Source organism: Phoenix dactylifera, chromosome 1, assembly GCF_051530095.1.
Source record: "Phoenix dactylifera cultivar Ajwa chromosome 1, Ajwa_hap1_PhDact_Kaust_v1.1, whole genome shotgun sequence".
Classification (NCBI taxonomy): domain Eukaryota; kingdom Viridiplantae; phylum Streptophyta; class Magnoliopsida; order Arecales; family Arecaceae; genus Phoenix; species Phoenix dactylifera.
In genome coordinates, this window is record NC_143190.1 from 17140844 (window position 1) to 17157088 (window position 16245).

At 40.9% G+C, this 16245-nt stretch overlaps 1 protein-coding gene across 1 annotated transcript; it reads right to left on the reverse strand.

The window, feature by feature from the left end:
* Window positions 1-6774: 6774 nt before the first annotated feature.
* LOC103714427 (alpha-dioxygenase PIOX-like) lies at window positions 6775-12820 on the reverse strand. The gene is made up of 10 exons (XM_039126050.3): window positions 12666-12820; window positions 12318-12572; window positions 12077-12226; window positions 10111-10244; window positions 8507-8720; window positions 8249-8394; window positions 7938-8165; window positions 7610-7812; window positions 7269-7512; window positions 6775-7175 (listed from the first exon to the last, which is right to left on the reverse strand). Exons 1-10 carry the CDS (start codon window positions 12753-12755, stop codon window positions 6950-6952), a joined length of 1890 nt encoding a protein of 629 aa, XP_038981978.2. The 5' UTR covers window positions 12756-12820; the 3' UTR covers window positions 6775-6949.
* Between the last annotated feature and the right edge of the window lie 3425 nt (window positions 12821-16245).

Genomic DNA, 16245 nt, shown 5'->3' on the forward strand with positions numbered 1-16245 from the left:
GGTTGAATATGCTTCTGAGTAAGTTAATCTAGAATCTTTTAATTATCGAAGCTTGGAATAAATATCAACTTATATGATATTATTGTCAAGTGAAACTAGAGTTGGCTTAGTTCAAATTTGGATCTAGAATATGATTACTTGATCATATGATGGTACAAATATGGCACCTATCTCAAGGGTTAATCATGACCTAGTATACTTGGGAAGCAAGTAATCGAGTAATTGATTTGATGTAAGGCCTATATAAAGGCCGCCCCTCTCAAGAATTAGAGCATTGAAGAGTTAAATAAAATTAACCTCCCTTTCTTCTTCTTCCTCCTCCTCTTTTCTTCTTCCTTTTCCTTCCCCATTCTTCTTCTTCTTCCTCTCCCTTCCCTATTCTTCCTGCAGTGGTCCTCTATCACTCTATCTGATTGAAAGAACTTGAGGTTATCAATCGACTTTGACGAATATTCCACTAGACATGGATTAGAGGTCTTTATGATCTAATCTTGTGATAGATCGGTTAATCAAGAGCAGTTAATATAATGTGACAAACAGACTTTACAGTCTTATTTAGAATTAAGACGCTGATTTTTGTTTATAAGAGAGATTTGATTTACATCATCTACAAAAAGAATCGAGCCTGGAAGTATTGCACCTTATTCTTCTGATAAGAACTAAAGAAGAAGTTGTATTGATAAGTAGAATTATTGAAAACTTGAGAATGAGATTAGAACTATGTATCCTAACCTTTTGAAAGCGCAAGAAAGAAAATTTCGTGAGCGAAATTTTTTTAGGGGGGAGAATGTAATGACCCATGCCTTTTAAGCCTAAAACCAAACTGGGCCAGTCCATTTGACCGGCCTAGAAGCATTCTTTGGCCCAACAAAAATAAAAAAAGAAGAATTCAGCACGTGCCTGCAGAGAAGAAGAACCCCAATAGAGTCTTCTTCCTCTCCTGGATGGTCGAACGGAATCTGACTCCCAGGATAGTCGGACAGAATCCGACTCCGAGTCAGATTCCAGTAGCGGCAGAGGTCTATTTATACAAGTTCCTCCCACGGTATTAGTAAGATAATGGTCAAATTGCATATATACTAGCCCCAACATTGTGCAATCCTATTGGCTTGAAATATAGCTTTCTCATCATAGTTAAGATGTGATTATTTGTGAATTCGTCATGTCTATTGAAGTATAAAGCAGCAGATCAGCTTCAGTCTCAACCTTAAGCTGCATTCAAAGTGAAGTACAGGAGCGGAAAAGGCTGAATGAACTTCTTTCGAGCTTCTTCTCCTCCTTTTTCTCCTCCTTCTTTTCTGTTCTTTACTGTGTCCTGTATTGGTATTCTGTTTTTTCAGTTTTTAGCCACGTTGTTTGCTGAGCTGGAATCTTTTCAGCTGAACTGGCAGGACGTTAGTCAGTTACCATAGTTTGTTAGTTAGTTATAGTCTCATCCAACTCTATATAAAGCCTACCTCTGTAAACAGCTAAAAGTGAGGAAGAGAAATGAAGGAATTTCCCATGGTTTGAGCTCTCTGTTTTCCTTTTTTCCACACACTTTCTTACATGGTATCAGAGCTATGAGAGTTATCAGCCATGGCGGAAATTCCAAGAAATACAGAGCACTCCCCAACACCCAATTCCATTCAAAACCCATCATCAAATTCATCAACTACTTCCAGATTTTTAAACTTCAGTGACCCTGCAAATCCTTACCGATTAGAGAATGGTGATAATCCTGGAATGACTCTAGTTGCAGATCTTCTCACCATAGATAATTATGCTACTTGGTCCAGGGCGATGCGTAGAGCCTTGAGAGCCAAGAACAAGCTTGGATTCATTAATGGAGCCATTCCCAAGCCCACGAATACTGAGGATCCATTATTTGAAGCTTGGGAACGATGTAATGATATGGTTGTTTCTTGGATCCAGAATTCTATTAGCAGCATACTCAAATCAAGTGTAGTTTTTGTTGATGATGCTTCAGAGATATGGATGGAGCTCCTGGAACGGTTTTCTCAACAAAATGGACCAAGAATTTTTCAATTGAAGAAAACTCTGGCTGGGTTACAGCAGGAACGTGATTCGGTGAGCATCTATTACGGTAAGCTCAAAACTCTGTGGGATGAGCTTTCAGTATATGATCCAATGCCTGAATGTAGTTGTGGGAAGTTGAAAATATTGCTTGATCGGTACCAAAGAGATTGTGTTATACAATTTCTAATGGGTTTGAATGATTCTTTTACTAATGTGAGAGATCAGATCATGCTATTGGACCCTTTACCTCCTGTGAACAAGGTGTTCTCCTTGATTCAACAACAAGAAAGGCAACACCAAATGACTTCTAATATACCTTCTCCTGATTCCATGGCTCTAGCTACCAGAAAATTCAATGGCAATGCTAAACCTATTTCAAAATTTACAACTACTCAAAAAAGGGACAGACCTTTTTGCACTCATTGTAATGTTCAAGGACATCTACTGGAGAACTGTTTCAAGGCTGGAAATGCTGAAACTCCCTTTTGCACACATTGCAAAATGACTGGTCATGTTGTTGAGAAATGTTATAAAATCCATGGGTATCCACCAGGCCACAAATTCTTCAACAAAGGAAAGAGTCCTGTAGCTTTTGCAAATCAGTCGAGCATCTCTGCTCCTGTTGGTCAGGATGAAGAAAATGATACCAAAGTGGCTTTGACTAAGGGGCAATATCAGCAGCTACTAACCTTGCTTCAGCACAAGGATTCCTCCACTGCTCCTCACTCAGCCAACCAGATCCAGTCCATTGTCACCCCTGCATCACTTACTCCAAATGTTTCCAAAATGTCTGGTATTTCCATTTGCTTTTCCACCTACACACACAAGCCATCAACTCCTCATGAAACTCCTTGGATAATAGATACGGGTGCCACAGATCATATGATCTGTGACACTGAACTTTTTTCCACTGTGACAGCTATTGTTTCTTATTCAGTTAAATTACCCAATGGTATTGAAGTACCAGTGACTCACATTGGTACAGTCAAGGTGACAAGTACTATCATCTTGAAGGATGTGTTATGTGTTCCATCATTTTCCTTCAACTTGCTTTCAGCTAAGAAAATTGCAGAATCTCTTAATTGCTGTCTTATCTTCTTCTCTAATCGTTGCTTCCTTCAGGACCTTTCATCTTGGACAACGATTGGGATGGGTGAAGTGAGAAATGGCCTATATCACCTGCTGAGGATGGAAGTTGCTTCTTCAATTTTAGTAACTACTCTTTCAAAGCTTTCACATAAAGATTTTTTTTGTCTCTGCATCTATTATGAATGACAGATCAGTTTCTGACCTTTGGCATTGCCGCCTTGGTCATATTTCTGTTTCACGATTACGGCTTATTGATGATCCAATTGTAAAAGATAAAATGTCTTCTATCAATGAATTACCTTGCTGTATTTGTCCCATGGCAAAGCAGCATCGAATTCCTTTTCCTGTTAGTCAACACAGATCTTCCATTTTATTTGAAATTGTGCATTGTGACATATGGGGACCTTGTTCAGTGGCTGCTTATGATGGTTCTGGGTATTTCCTAACTATTGTTGATGATTTCTCTAGAAGTACTTGGGTCTACTTACTCAATACGAAATCTGAAACTAGGCAGTGCTTAGAATTTTTTTATAATTTGGTTGAGACCCAATTTGGAGTGAAGATCAAAATTTTAAGGAGTGATAATGGAGCAGAATTTCAAATGCATGGGTTTTTTGCCTCTAAGGGGATCATTCATCAAAGAAGTTGTGTTGAAACACCACAGCAAAATGGCATTGTAGAGAGGAAGCATCAGCATTTGCTCAATGTGGCCAGAGCTTTGAGGTTCCAAGCAGGAATTCCACTTCAATTTTGGAATGACTGCATCATGACTGCTGCCTACATTATAAACAGAACACCCACCCCCTTGTTAGCCAACAAAACTCCTTTTGAACTGCTCTTCAATGCCAAACCGACCTATGCACACATGAAAGTCTTTGGTTGCCTTTGTTTTGCTTCTACCTTGTCCCATGGTCGAAAGAAATTTGATCCAAGAGGCAGAAAATGTGTATTTTTGGGTTATCCTTTTGGTGTTAAAGGATATAAAGTCCTTGATATAAATAACAATACTACTTTTCTCTCTCGAGATGTAGTCTTCCATGAAACTATTTTTCCTTTTCACACTATTTTCTCCAATTCCAATTCTGAACAAAATACATCAGAACCGGTGTTTCCTATGTTCAATTCTGCTCCTCCTCCTGATATTCCACATACTGTTCCACAAAATGACATTGCAGCCACTAATAGGACCCCTTCTTCTGATACTCAGTCTCCTTCAATAGTATTAGAAAAGATACTCACTGATACTCCTCTGATACTCAATGATAACATTACTTCTGACTCTCCACATGTTGTCCAAACTGAACCTCTTGATCACATTGACCCTGCTATTCCTCGGAAATCTACTAGAATTCGAAAAGCACCTCAATATCTGCAGGATTATCACTGTCAGCAGGTCAATCTCACTTCACCAGCCTCTTCGTTGGACAAGATGCAATCTTCTTCTTCTTCTTCTTCAGGTACACCTTTTTCTTTAGCTAATTTTTTGTCATATCAGCATTTTTCTCCAGTTTTTCAAGCTTTTTCTTCCTCCATTTCCACTCACCTTGAACCTCAAAGCTATAAGCAAGCAATTCAAAATCCTGACTGGTGCAAGGCTATGGAAGCAGAAATTATTGCTCTTGAACTTAATCATACTTGGAAAATTGTTGATTTGCCTCCAGGGAAAGAACCCATTGACTGCAAATATGTTTACAAGATTAAATATAACTCAGATGGGACTGTGGAGAGATATAAAGCTAGATTAGTGGCAAAAGGATACACTCAACAGGAGGGGATTGACTATCATGAGACTTTTTCCCCTGTTGCCAAGCTAGTCACAGTTCGATGTCTTCTTTCTATTGCAGCAGTAAGAGGATGGCATTTGCAACAGTTTGATGTCAACAATGCTTTCTTACATGGAGATTTAGAAGAGGAGATTTATATGAAGAGGCCACCGGGTTATACAAAAGGAAAACCTCACCAAGTTTGCAAACTCCTCAAGAGTCTTTATGGTCTCAAACAAGCTTCTCGGCAATGGTACTCTAAATTTTCTAATTCTCTTCTTGATTTTGGTTATACACAATCAAAGGCCGACTATAGTCTTTTTACTAAGAAGGATGGCAATATTTTTACAGTTTTGCTGGTATATGTTGATGATATTATTGTGGCCAGCAATTGTTTAGATTCAATTTCTGTTCTGAAGCAGTTCTTAGATGATAAATTTAAGATCAAAGATCTCGGGTCCCTTAGATATTTTCTTGGCATAGAAGTTGCTCGATCATCTAAAGGGATTCACATCTGTCAGAGGAAGTATGCACTTGATATCTTAGCAGACTCTGGTACATTGGGGTCTAAACCTCTCAAAATTCCCATGGATCAAAACTTGAAACTTAGCAAAGATACAGGCCAACTTCTCTCTAATCCCACTATTTATCGACGGCTTATTGGTCGGTTATTGTATCTGACTATAACAAGACCAGACATTAGTTATACTGTTCAAACTCTAAGTCAGTTTATGGATAAGCCTACCACAACACATATGGCTGCTGCCCACAAGGTTCTCAGGTACCTCAAAACAGCTCCTGGTCAAGGCATTCTGTTCTCTTCTTCATCTACATTACAATTGCAAGCATATTGTGATTCGGATTGGGGTTCATGTCCTGATTCTAGACGATCAGTGACTGGCTATTGTGTATTCTTGGGAAGTTCTCTGATTTCCTGGAAGTCCAAGAAACAATCTATTGTTTCTCGCTCTTCTGCAGAGGCAGAGTACAGGGCCATGGCCACTACTTGTTCAGAATTAACATGGATGCGTTACATTTTACATGATCTTTAAGTTCCTCATCCACAAGCGGCCACTCTTTTTTGTGATAATCAGGCTGCACTTCACATTGCAGCCAATCCGGTGTTCCATGAGCGCACCAAACACATCGAATTGGACTGTCATTTGATTCGAGATAAGATTCAAGAAGGCAGCATCCAAACCTTTCATGTTGGAACACAGCAGCAGCTAGCTGATATTTTTACCAAAGCTTTGCCGTTCTTTCTTCTTCGATCCCATTTATCCAAGATGGGAATAGTCAATCTCTATTCTCCATCTTGCGGGGGGGTATTGAAGTATAAAGCAGCAGATCAGCTTCAGTCTCAACCTTAAGCTGCATTCAAAGTGAAGTACAGGAGCGGAAAAGGCTGAATGAACTTCTTTCGAGCTTCTTCTCCTCCTTTTTCTCCTCCTTCTTTTCTGTTCTTTACTGTGTCCTGTATTGGTATTCTGTTTTTTCAGTTTTTAGCCACGTTGTTTGCTGAGCTGGAATCTTTTCAGCTGAACTGGCAGGACGTTAGTCAGTTACCATAGTTTGTTAGTTAGTTATAGTCTCATCCAACTCTATATAAAGCCTACCTCTGTAAACAGCTAAAAGTGAGGAAGAGAAATGAAGGAATTTCCCATGGTTTGAGCTCTCTATTTTCCTTTTTTCCACACACTTTCTTACAATGTCCTCTAGTTTGGGGATCACATTGTGAAATTTTCCCTCATCCGAATATTATACATGCCTAGTATTAGTACAGGAGGTTCTAACACAATCTATGAACTGATATAGGAAGCAAGAGACTAGGAGGGAATAATACATGCAGAACTTCCTCGATCGGTTGGCCGCAGTAAAAAGATCAGAGACTAACTCAAAGAAATGATCAGCGGTGAAACATTGATATAATTTATTAGATGGTTTGATGAAGAATTTTGCAAACCCACACATGAGGATATCTCCCATCTCAATCATTCTCAAACAACCAGAAATAATAAATTCATACTTCCATAGCAAAGTGCACGCACAGAACAACTAGTTCATTGACATCGTTGTTCTTAGGCTGGAAACCGGAGAAGGAGAGGGATGGGATTGAAGGAGTTTGGAGGAGCATCCCACACAGAAAACGCGCTAGTAGAATTCATCCATTTCTTAGCAAGATCTGGATAGTGGCGTTGGATGACGTCTCTTAAACTCTCCGTATTGTTTACCCACTTGAAGCCCTTCTTTGTGTATGTCTCTTCGTTGAAATAGCTTGTGAAGAAACGGTCAGCTTCCAACCTCCTACTCATAGTGAAATTAGACTGTAAGTAGTCGTACAACCTCATATGAAATCATACAATTAAATAAGGAGATGAAAATGCTCATTGTTTTTACCTTGATGCCATTATAATGAAGATAAAGAAAGCAGTTTCACTAATGGCAAATCCCTTGATCTTTTTCTCTGCCATGAGACCTACTAGAAGATCCAACTTCTCAACATCATCACCATATACTTCTCTTAGAGTCTCAACTGCTTCATGGTCATCAGTTAAATCCTCCCATTTGGATATGGGAATCATTAGCAAGCCCCTTCTGAATTGGTTGTACCTTGGCGTACTTCTCTCCCGGTCTCGATAAACTATTTGAACAACCATAAAACAATCATCAGCTTCCATATATACCATATGCATGGAGCAATGTGCATGTACCATATGCATGTATTTGTGGATGGTTACCTTCAAGGGCAGGCATGTCGACGTGATCTGGCCGTTCGCTTCCATCAACATTTTGTGGAATAAGGTTTCTAAAGAACCAAGGGTAGTTCCATAGCTCGAGAGCACCACACGCTTGGTGGCCCATTGATACTAACTGCCTTTCAAATCCAATCTTGGTTAAAGTTGATTCTCCTCTTATGCCTACTAGATCCTCCATTTGGATGCTGTTTGGTGAATGACATCATTATAGTATAGTAAATGCATTAGAAATAAAAAACAAAGAAAAGGAAATGCGTGAGGCAAAGAACAAGGGAATAAATGAAGGGTGGAGATAAAAATAGATGCCTACTCTTCAAGGTATTCGGGAGATTTGTTTGGCCCGGGATTGGTGTTGATGTTCCTAAGTGTAAGGCTGTCTGGAAGAAGCGAGTGCATTCTATAAACACTCGTGAACTCCTCGGTCAAGGAATATGGAACTCCATGATTGTTTGGCTTCTGCAATCCCACAAGCCCGGAAAGAGCAGGCCCCCCTATGTGCCCAAAGATGTCCTTAATAGTTTTTCCTAATAATCCATACCTACAAAAGAAAAGTGCAAATGCTTTCAGATTAAGTGGATGTGTGATTCAGTCTTAATATTACATGCATGATATGTTTTTTACCAATTTGCGTGCATCGCCGCGTTCATTGTGTGGGTCTTGAGAAGCTCTACGGTCCAATCAATTGTGTGAATCTTTGCAATTACTGCAGATGTCACCAGTTTAGCATAGCGGTACAACTCTTGATCATTTAGATGGGGATATTCTGCCTGTAGGAGAGCAAAAACCATAACTGTTAGCATAGATTAAAACTTGAGGGTTTTGAGCTTTCCAAACGTAATAACCAAATGCATGCAAATGAAAGCCATGTATTTGTTGTACCTTAAGTGCATCACAGACAGCATTGTGCTCTTTAATGAAAAGGGCTTGCAAAGTTGACACTCCAGCCCAGCTATTACGGATGTCACCAGATATAGCTATTCCTTCATCATCATGATCAAGAAGGTTGTTAGCTCCAATCTTCAATTTCCCATCGACAAATGTCCTCACTTTGTCTGCCTTCTTTTCTTCACTCCCATAAATAGCACTTCCATCCCTGGACAAATTATTGGCCAGATGATATTTTTTTTTAATTTTTTTGATGAAAAGGAAGAGCCATAGCTCCACCTATCTTCAGCAAATGATGCAGATTACAAGTTAACACTCCAAAAATAATCGAATTAATATTTTAACACAGTTTTTGGCAAGGCGGCAGCCACTATCGTTAATTGTGGCAATCATAGTTATTCAATTAACTATAATTTGACACTTTGAGGTTCTATATAAATATAGAAAAATCTAGTCTTTTACTGATAGAAGTTATGTTATGCCTTCGTCCCGAGATCGCAGGTCAAGGGTCGCAGCAACTACCGCACACTCATAGGAAACTCTTCCCATAAGCATGCAAGGCATGTCAATATGATATCATAAATATACAGCGGAACAATTAAAACTAATAATATGCTATTTTTATTTTATCAACTAATTCAACCTACAATGTCTCACAATTATAACCTTAGCCTAAGATAATACATCAATTTAAATAAATTCTAATTTAAAATAACTATAATTTGACACTTTAAGGGTCTATATAAATATAGAAATATCTAGTCTTTTATTGATAGAAGTTAACTACGAGCGAAAATGAGTGGCTCGAAATTGGTTGCATATTGCATATATTGAGAACATGTCAAAGGGATTGAACAACAAACATAGGATAGGTCAAACTAGGACTTTGTCCAGACATCCAGGAGGAACGTTATATGGTTTTCATATTGTACTAGTCATTGATGTGGTTTTGTTTTCCTCCGCGATCTCATTTAGAGGAGATGTCAATGCATGCCCTGACGCAAAAGGCCGCCTGAAACAGTGGAAAACCCTGCTCGGGCAATCACGTAGTTATGTTTTCACAGCATAACATCTTTTTGTATTTTATATGCGAGATTTTGGTTGTGTTGTAGCATTTCAAAGATGAATTATGTCATGACCAAGTCAAGTCAACTGATGCACTTGTTCTTTTTGAGAAGAAATGGACAGGATTAGGTGATTAATGGTCTAAATAGGACTATTCACCAGTCAATGAACTTTTTAAATCTTATCTAGGACCTAGCCTGACATTTGGAGTATTATTGCAGTCTAACTTATAAATCTATTACCATACCATCATCAAACCTATGATGGCATCGTCATCACTAGTTTTATGGAAAGATGCGATCAAGGTATCCCTTGCACAAGAGGAAGAGGCTCATGGATGAGGCGAATTTTGTTGGCCTTCCTTCATAAGCAAATTGTCCCAGGCTGAAATTTGGAATCTCAGATTGGATACATTAATACTAACAACAATATTTGTTTCAGAGAAACATTATATAGCACGAAAAAATAACAATAAAAAGAACACAAACAACAAAGCCATGGAACATTAGTTAACCTTAGCATGGAAAACTTACCACCAGTGGGTCCGGATATTTTTATGGCCAGTCTTGATCCCTTTTGTATCAATCCCAATCTCTTTAGTTTGATAGAACTTAAATGACTTGAGTGGGCATTCATTAGCCACTTCCGGTGGAGCTGTAAGTTCTACCTGTGGCATTCATCAAAAAAAAAAAAAGTGGCAGTAAACAGGTGCACCCAATCAATATAATTTTTAACAAGAAAGAAAATAGATATAATTTATATTTGCCACCCTTGGGAAAAGCATAAACACTGATACATGAAAAAGTAGGCAAAAGAACACAAATTACTGCTACATCTACCAAAGCATGTAGCGGGAATGAGCGGCAAACATGGTTTTTGGTGCAATTCAGGAGACGGGGGTGTTTTTCCGGAGCCTAAACATCATGAAAATCCCAATTTTCTTTGATTCAGGGTAAGTGTTGGAGTACATGAAACATTTTTCCAGAACTGATGAAATTCAAGCAAAAACTAATTTAAGAAATAAAAGAAATAGCTCAAGCAAGAGATATATGCATGTATGAATGTATGTATATACGTAAGCTTTCCTCGATTTTGAAGTATGTTGCTAGGTATTCTAACATATATTTTTCTAGCAAAAAAGAAAAAGAAGTGACATAAACATACTGGCTTTCCAAACGGGTTTATGAGAAGCAGTAATCATGCAGAACCACACGTATATAATTAACTATAGTCAAATTACTTGTTAATATTGAGATTTCAGATGATCTAATTGGACTTTTGACTTAGCTAACTAGATTGTAGAACCATACGTATATTATTTACTATAGTCATATTGCTTATTAATATTGAGATTTCTGATGATCTAATTGGACAATTGACTTAGCTAACTAGATTGTTTGGATTTGGCTACTGCCGAGCTACATCACTAATTTTTCCAAAGTAATGGTTAAACCACCATGATAGGAGAGGGAGGAGTTTTTATTTCTTAAGATATGGCTCAAGTTTCTATTCCACACCTTTTTTTCAGAAAGGGAGGGGTTCCTTGGGGGCTTCGAAATAGACACTTGAACCGTATCTTCCAGGGTGTATGATTGGGGACCAGAGGTTGAAACTTGAACCACATCTTTTTGATAATAAAAATATGGTTCGAGTTTCGATTTCGCCCGCCCCTATCATACACCATGAAACCTTTCCATAGATTTTGAGATTTAGAAGGGCAAACTATGACAACTCTCCATGAAAAGCAACTGGCATGTTAGAAATATCGAATTCTGTCGTTTATAGGTGGCTCTTCGTTTCTATAATCTTGAGGGTCGCCACCTAATTTATGTGGTCAAGGAGAAATATTTCTGATGCAGGATATTATTTTTCTCTGCATGTCATGGACTCATTTGGTTCGTAATATATATATATATATATATATATATATATATATATATATATATATATATATATATATATATATATATATATATATATATATATAGAAAAATTTAAAAAGACGTTTTGTTTTGTTGGAGTTTTTAAAGAAAAGAGATAGGAAGTAGTATTCTCATAAAAATAAGATTTCTCTATTTTATGAAAAAAACTCATGGAGAACATAAAAACAGTCCATCCAGTTGAAAGTTGAAATTAATTTTTTTAAGAAAACTATCCTTAAGCCTTCAAGATTCAAAAATAAGATTATTTTTTTATTAAAAGTATAATACATATTTTACACAACTTTTCTAAAAAGGCAGATGCTCAATCAAATATAGACATTCTGAAATGTGCTACTTTTCCATGGTTAACCAAATATGCCAGAACTATTTTTTTAGGTATTATATTTTTGAAAATCAGCTTCTCTAAAAAAATATTCCGGTGAAGAAAAACTTTTTCCGTAAATCAAAAGAGCCTTGTACCATCCCCCTTCTAATTAATAAGAAGTAAAAGGGAAAAAAGATTAAAATAAAATCTTTGAAGCTCCTTGTAGCTTCTAGCACTCGACCTTCCTTTTACCTGCTGAGTGTCCTCAAGGTGGTCGATCCAGTCATGCACCATGAACTGAATCCAGGCAGCTGCAATCAAGTTGAACTGCTTGCCCGTATCCTTGTAAGTCCTCCGAGCCAAAAGTTTTGTGGCCACCACCACCGGGTCAGGGCTCGTTAGCTAAACGTCTCACCACCACGGCATCGTATTAATAGAACATCTTCCAAATCTTCCAAGAAAAAAAAAACTTAGACGCGACGCTGCTAATTACCTTCTGTTCCATAGGAGGCATGTTCCTCCCAAAGAACGTAAGCTGACTGCCAGCCTTATTGTTCTCTGGATCATTATATTCTCCATTCATGGTTCGGTAAGGATAGTCGTCAGGGTTGAATGGAATCCCGTCGATCTTGCCAACGTTGAGCAGGTTGTATTTATCGTGGAGAGCTCGACGCCTCTCCAAGTAGACCAAACCCAAAAGAACAGGCAGCTTGTGCCATAGATTCAGCCTATCCAAGGTGTGCACAAACTGCAGTATAATAAAAGAAAGACAGTAGTTAGAAGATGGTAGCAAGATTATTTCTGAGAATAGAGTTGATCAAGAGTTCGATGGGGTTATTACTAGAAAGCTAAGCTTATCGCCGAGGGACATCCTTGAGAGGACCCCATGGAAGTCTGGGTGGACGAAGGGACGGAACAGCCACAGGCACATGGTTAGGTTTTGGTGGTAGCAAAGGTTTCAGAGATGTTGTTTAAGATGCAACATTGAAGAGGTATATATAGACAAGGTGAGTGGAAGTTGGACAAAAGATAAGCATTGAACACGTTATAACGTACGTCATACCCGTATAATAAAGAAGGGACGTGGTCTTTGCTCGTCAGAGGCGGCTGCGTTGGTGACATGATCTTTTTTTTTTTAACCTTAGTGACATTTCTTTATGTAATATCTTTACCAAAGCATTAGATAAGAGTGTAAGGCCACCATACATTTTATTAGTAATCAAATGGATATATTAAATAATTTACAAGAAGCAATTAATTAGTCATGCCAACCACCCGTACAGCTTGAATGGTGGAAGATCTAGTCACGGGAATTGATACTTGAATATTTAATTAAGTATAAGTGCCTGAACATTTAGGTGTAGTACCGGTTGTGTGCATTTTTCATGTCCTTCATGTGCCCATAAGTTTTTTTTTTTTGCTAATACCGATGGATCATACCTGATGGGTACGGATACACCCAATAAAGTTAAAAAATAGGATACCTCGGAGTGCCAAAGGCAGCTCCCCATCACCAATCCACAAGGTGTCTCCGGAATGGTGAGCTACATACGCAGCCACCCAATTCGCAGCACCATTGGTTTCTCGGTAGATATGCTTGGCCTGAAAGGTCCATCCATCCCTCGCCATAGCCCAAATGTCACGAAGCAATGGGTGGGCACTGTTGTCACCCCTAGGACCCTCTCGGATCCAACTGATAACAGTGGCTAAATCACCCTCTAAGATGATAGACCTAGCCTGTAACACGCACCGGGCATGTCGAAGGCCCGCCCAGGCAGCTCTCAGCTCCGCGCTCGGAACCGATGTGTCAAATAAATGACAGCCACCAGCAGCCACAACCCTAACGAAAGGGTCCCGAACGACGAAACCCGCACCTCCCCTCGTGCCACCATCCAGGACTGACCCATCGAAGTTGACCTTGAGGAAACTCGGGGGTGGGGGCTCCCAGGTGAAAAACACCGTGCGGGATACTGCCGAAGCAGGGTGGGAGCCCCAGATGTCCCGAGCTGTCAAGGTCCCTCCGGCGGTAGAGGTGTGACACATCTCTGCCGCCTGACTACGGGCACTCTTGACCACAAATCTCGGCGACATACATCGTTCGCCGAATATACGACCGTTCCTGGCCAACCAAATCTGGTAGGAGGTACAGTTCGCTCGAGTCACCTCCTTACGAAGCGCCGGGGACTCCGAGCCCTGGCACATGGCCTGTAGGAACTGGTCCCTACAACTCCACACCGGCTGCAGAACCCCTGCCAGACGCCAAGTAGCCCTCGCCCATGAGCACCGAAACAAGGCATGGTCGACCGTCTCGGCCACACCGCAAACCCCACACTCCGGGGGATCCTCAATCCTCGTCCACCAAGTACTGCTCTCGTTGGAAGACGGTCCCAGACCACCTTCCAAAGGAACAACGCAACCCTCGGTAGGAGGCCCAATCGCCAGATCCAGGCACAATCAGGATCAGGCTCGTACTCCCGCCTAAGAATGCGGGAAAGGACGCCCATTCTGACTCTGGGACTGGTCGAGGAACTCCACACACGTACATCTGGTCCACCGCTCTGTGGCAGAGGGAGGGAGCGAACCAGCTCCGCCAGATGCTCCCCGAAGAAACGGGCTAATCGAATCTCGTCCCAGCCGGCCTCCCCGGGGGTCATAAGATCACAGACATGTAAACCCTCCCCAGCCTCGACACTAACAGTAGTCGACCAACGGCGCAGGGGGAGGCCATCAACCCATGGGTCCTCGGTCACATCGATGCTGCGACCGTCGCCTATCAGCCATCGGGTGTGATCCGACACCATGGGCACATATCTCGCTATCTCACGCCATAAAAAGGAACATCTCCGCCCTCCTCGAACCCCACCTTTCTGGCCTACCCCCCATAGCGGGCAGTCATGATCCGGCTCCAGAAGCCCTGCGGCTCCAGGATGAAGCGGGAAGCATGCCGGGCGAGGAGCAGCTCTCGTCTCTCCAGGAGAGACAACACCCCAAGGCCACCCTCCCTAAGAGGGAGGCAGATGCTCTCCCATGCCACCAGGTGCACCCCACGGCCCCCACCAAGCGAGCCCCATAAGAAGCCCCGAATCAGTCGCTCGATCTTCAGTAGGGCTGATCCTGGTACCACCGTGTTGGACATGAGATAGATAGGCATAGAGCCCAAAACAGATCTAATCAGCATTACTCTACCCATCATAGATAGAGACGCTGCCCTCCAGCCCTCTAGCCGACTCTAAACCCGTTGCACCATCCCGGAGCACTCGGATACACGCAGTCTCCTACCTGTGATCGGAACATGTTGCCCAGATAGACAACCCAAGAGGGGGGGGGGTGAATTGGGTTTTAAATTAATTTGGATAATTAAAACGTTATGGATGATTAATTAAAAACTTTTGCAAGTTATTTAATTAATGCTAAGTGCTGTGAGTGATGTGAGAGGAAGAAGAGAAGAGACAATCCAATGCAAACACAGAGTTTTATAGTGGTTCGGAGCTACCCCTTGCTCCTACGTCCACTCCCCAAGTCTCTCTTGGGAATTCACTATAACCCCCTTGGATTACAGCCGGTTGTTTTGCAAGCTCACAACCAAACTTGTTGTTTTACGAGCTCACAACGAACTCGGTCGGTTTTTCCAGGCTCACCGACTAGAACCAACCCCAATTGTTTTCCCGGGCTCACAATCAAACCCTTACACACGTTGGTTTTTAACTTGGCTCACCAACCAACCTTAATCCCCTTGATTCAATCCCCCGATTGAATCAAGTAAATACAAGTTATAGAAAGAAAGGAAAATAAGCTTCTCAAAAGCAGATGTAAAACAATATAATCAAAAGAGGAGTTTAGAAGCCCTCAAACGCTTTTAAGCTGAAGTAGAGGAATGGCTTCTTGAACTCCGGTCTCCTCTAGAATGTGTAGTCGACTTGAATGCAGGAGGAGGAGGCTTTAATTGCTGGGAAGATGTAGTTGGTTGCAGTAAATGCTGATCTTCCCCTTTTTCGTTGAAGAGCACGTTGCAGAGCTTGAAAGCTTGAATGCTTGGAGTGGAATGGTTGTTCTCTACCTTGCTACAGTCTTCTGTGGCTATTTAAGCCAACCCCCACGGAAACTAGCCGTTACACTGCTTTTTCTGCCCGTTCTGCACACTCTGCGCAGCCTGACAATATGACCGTTGGTGGGTTGGAGTCGACTCGCGCGATCAGGAGTCGACTCGGCTGTAGCGGGAGTCGACTCAAGCTTTTCCGGAGTCGACGCGGCAACTGTTCCAAATTTGAATTAAAGTTGCCGTCACGACTGGGAGTCGACTCGTCTTGACTCGGAGTCGACTCGCCAACTTCTGGAGCTGACCTGGCAATTTTGGAGTCGGCTCATCCACTGAAGTCCGTGGATCCAATTTTGAATTTTGTCCACTCGAGTCGACTCGACTG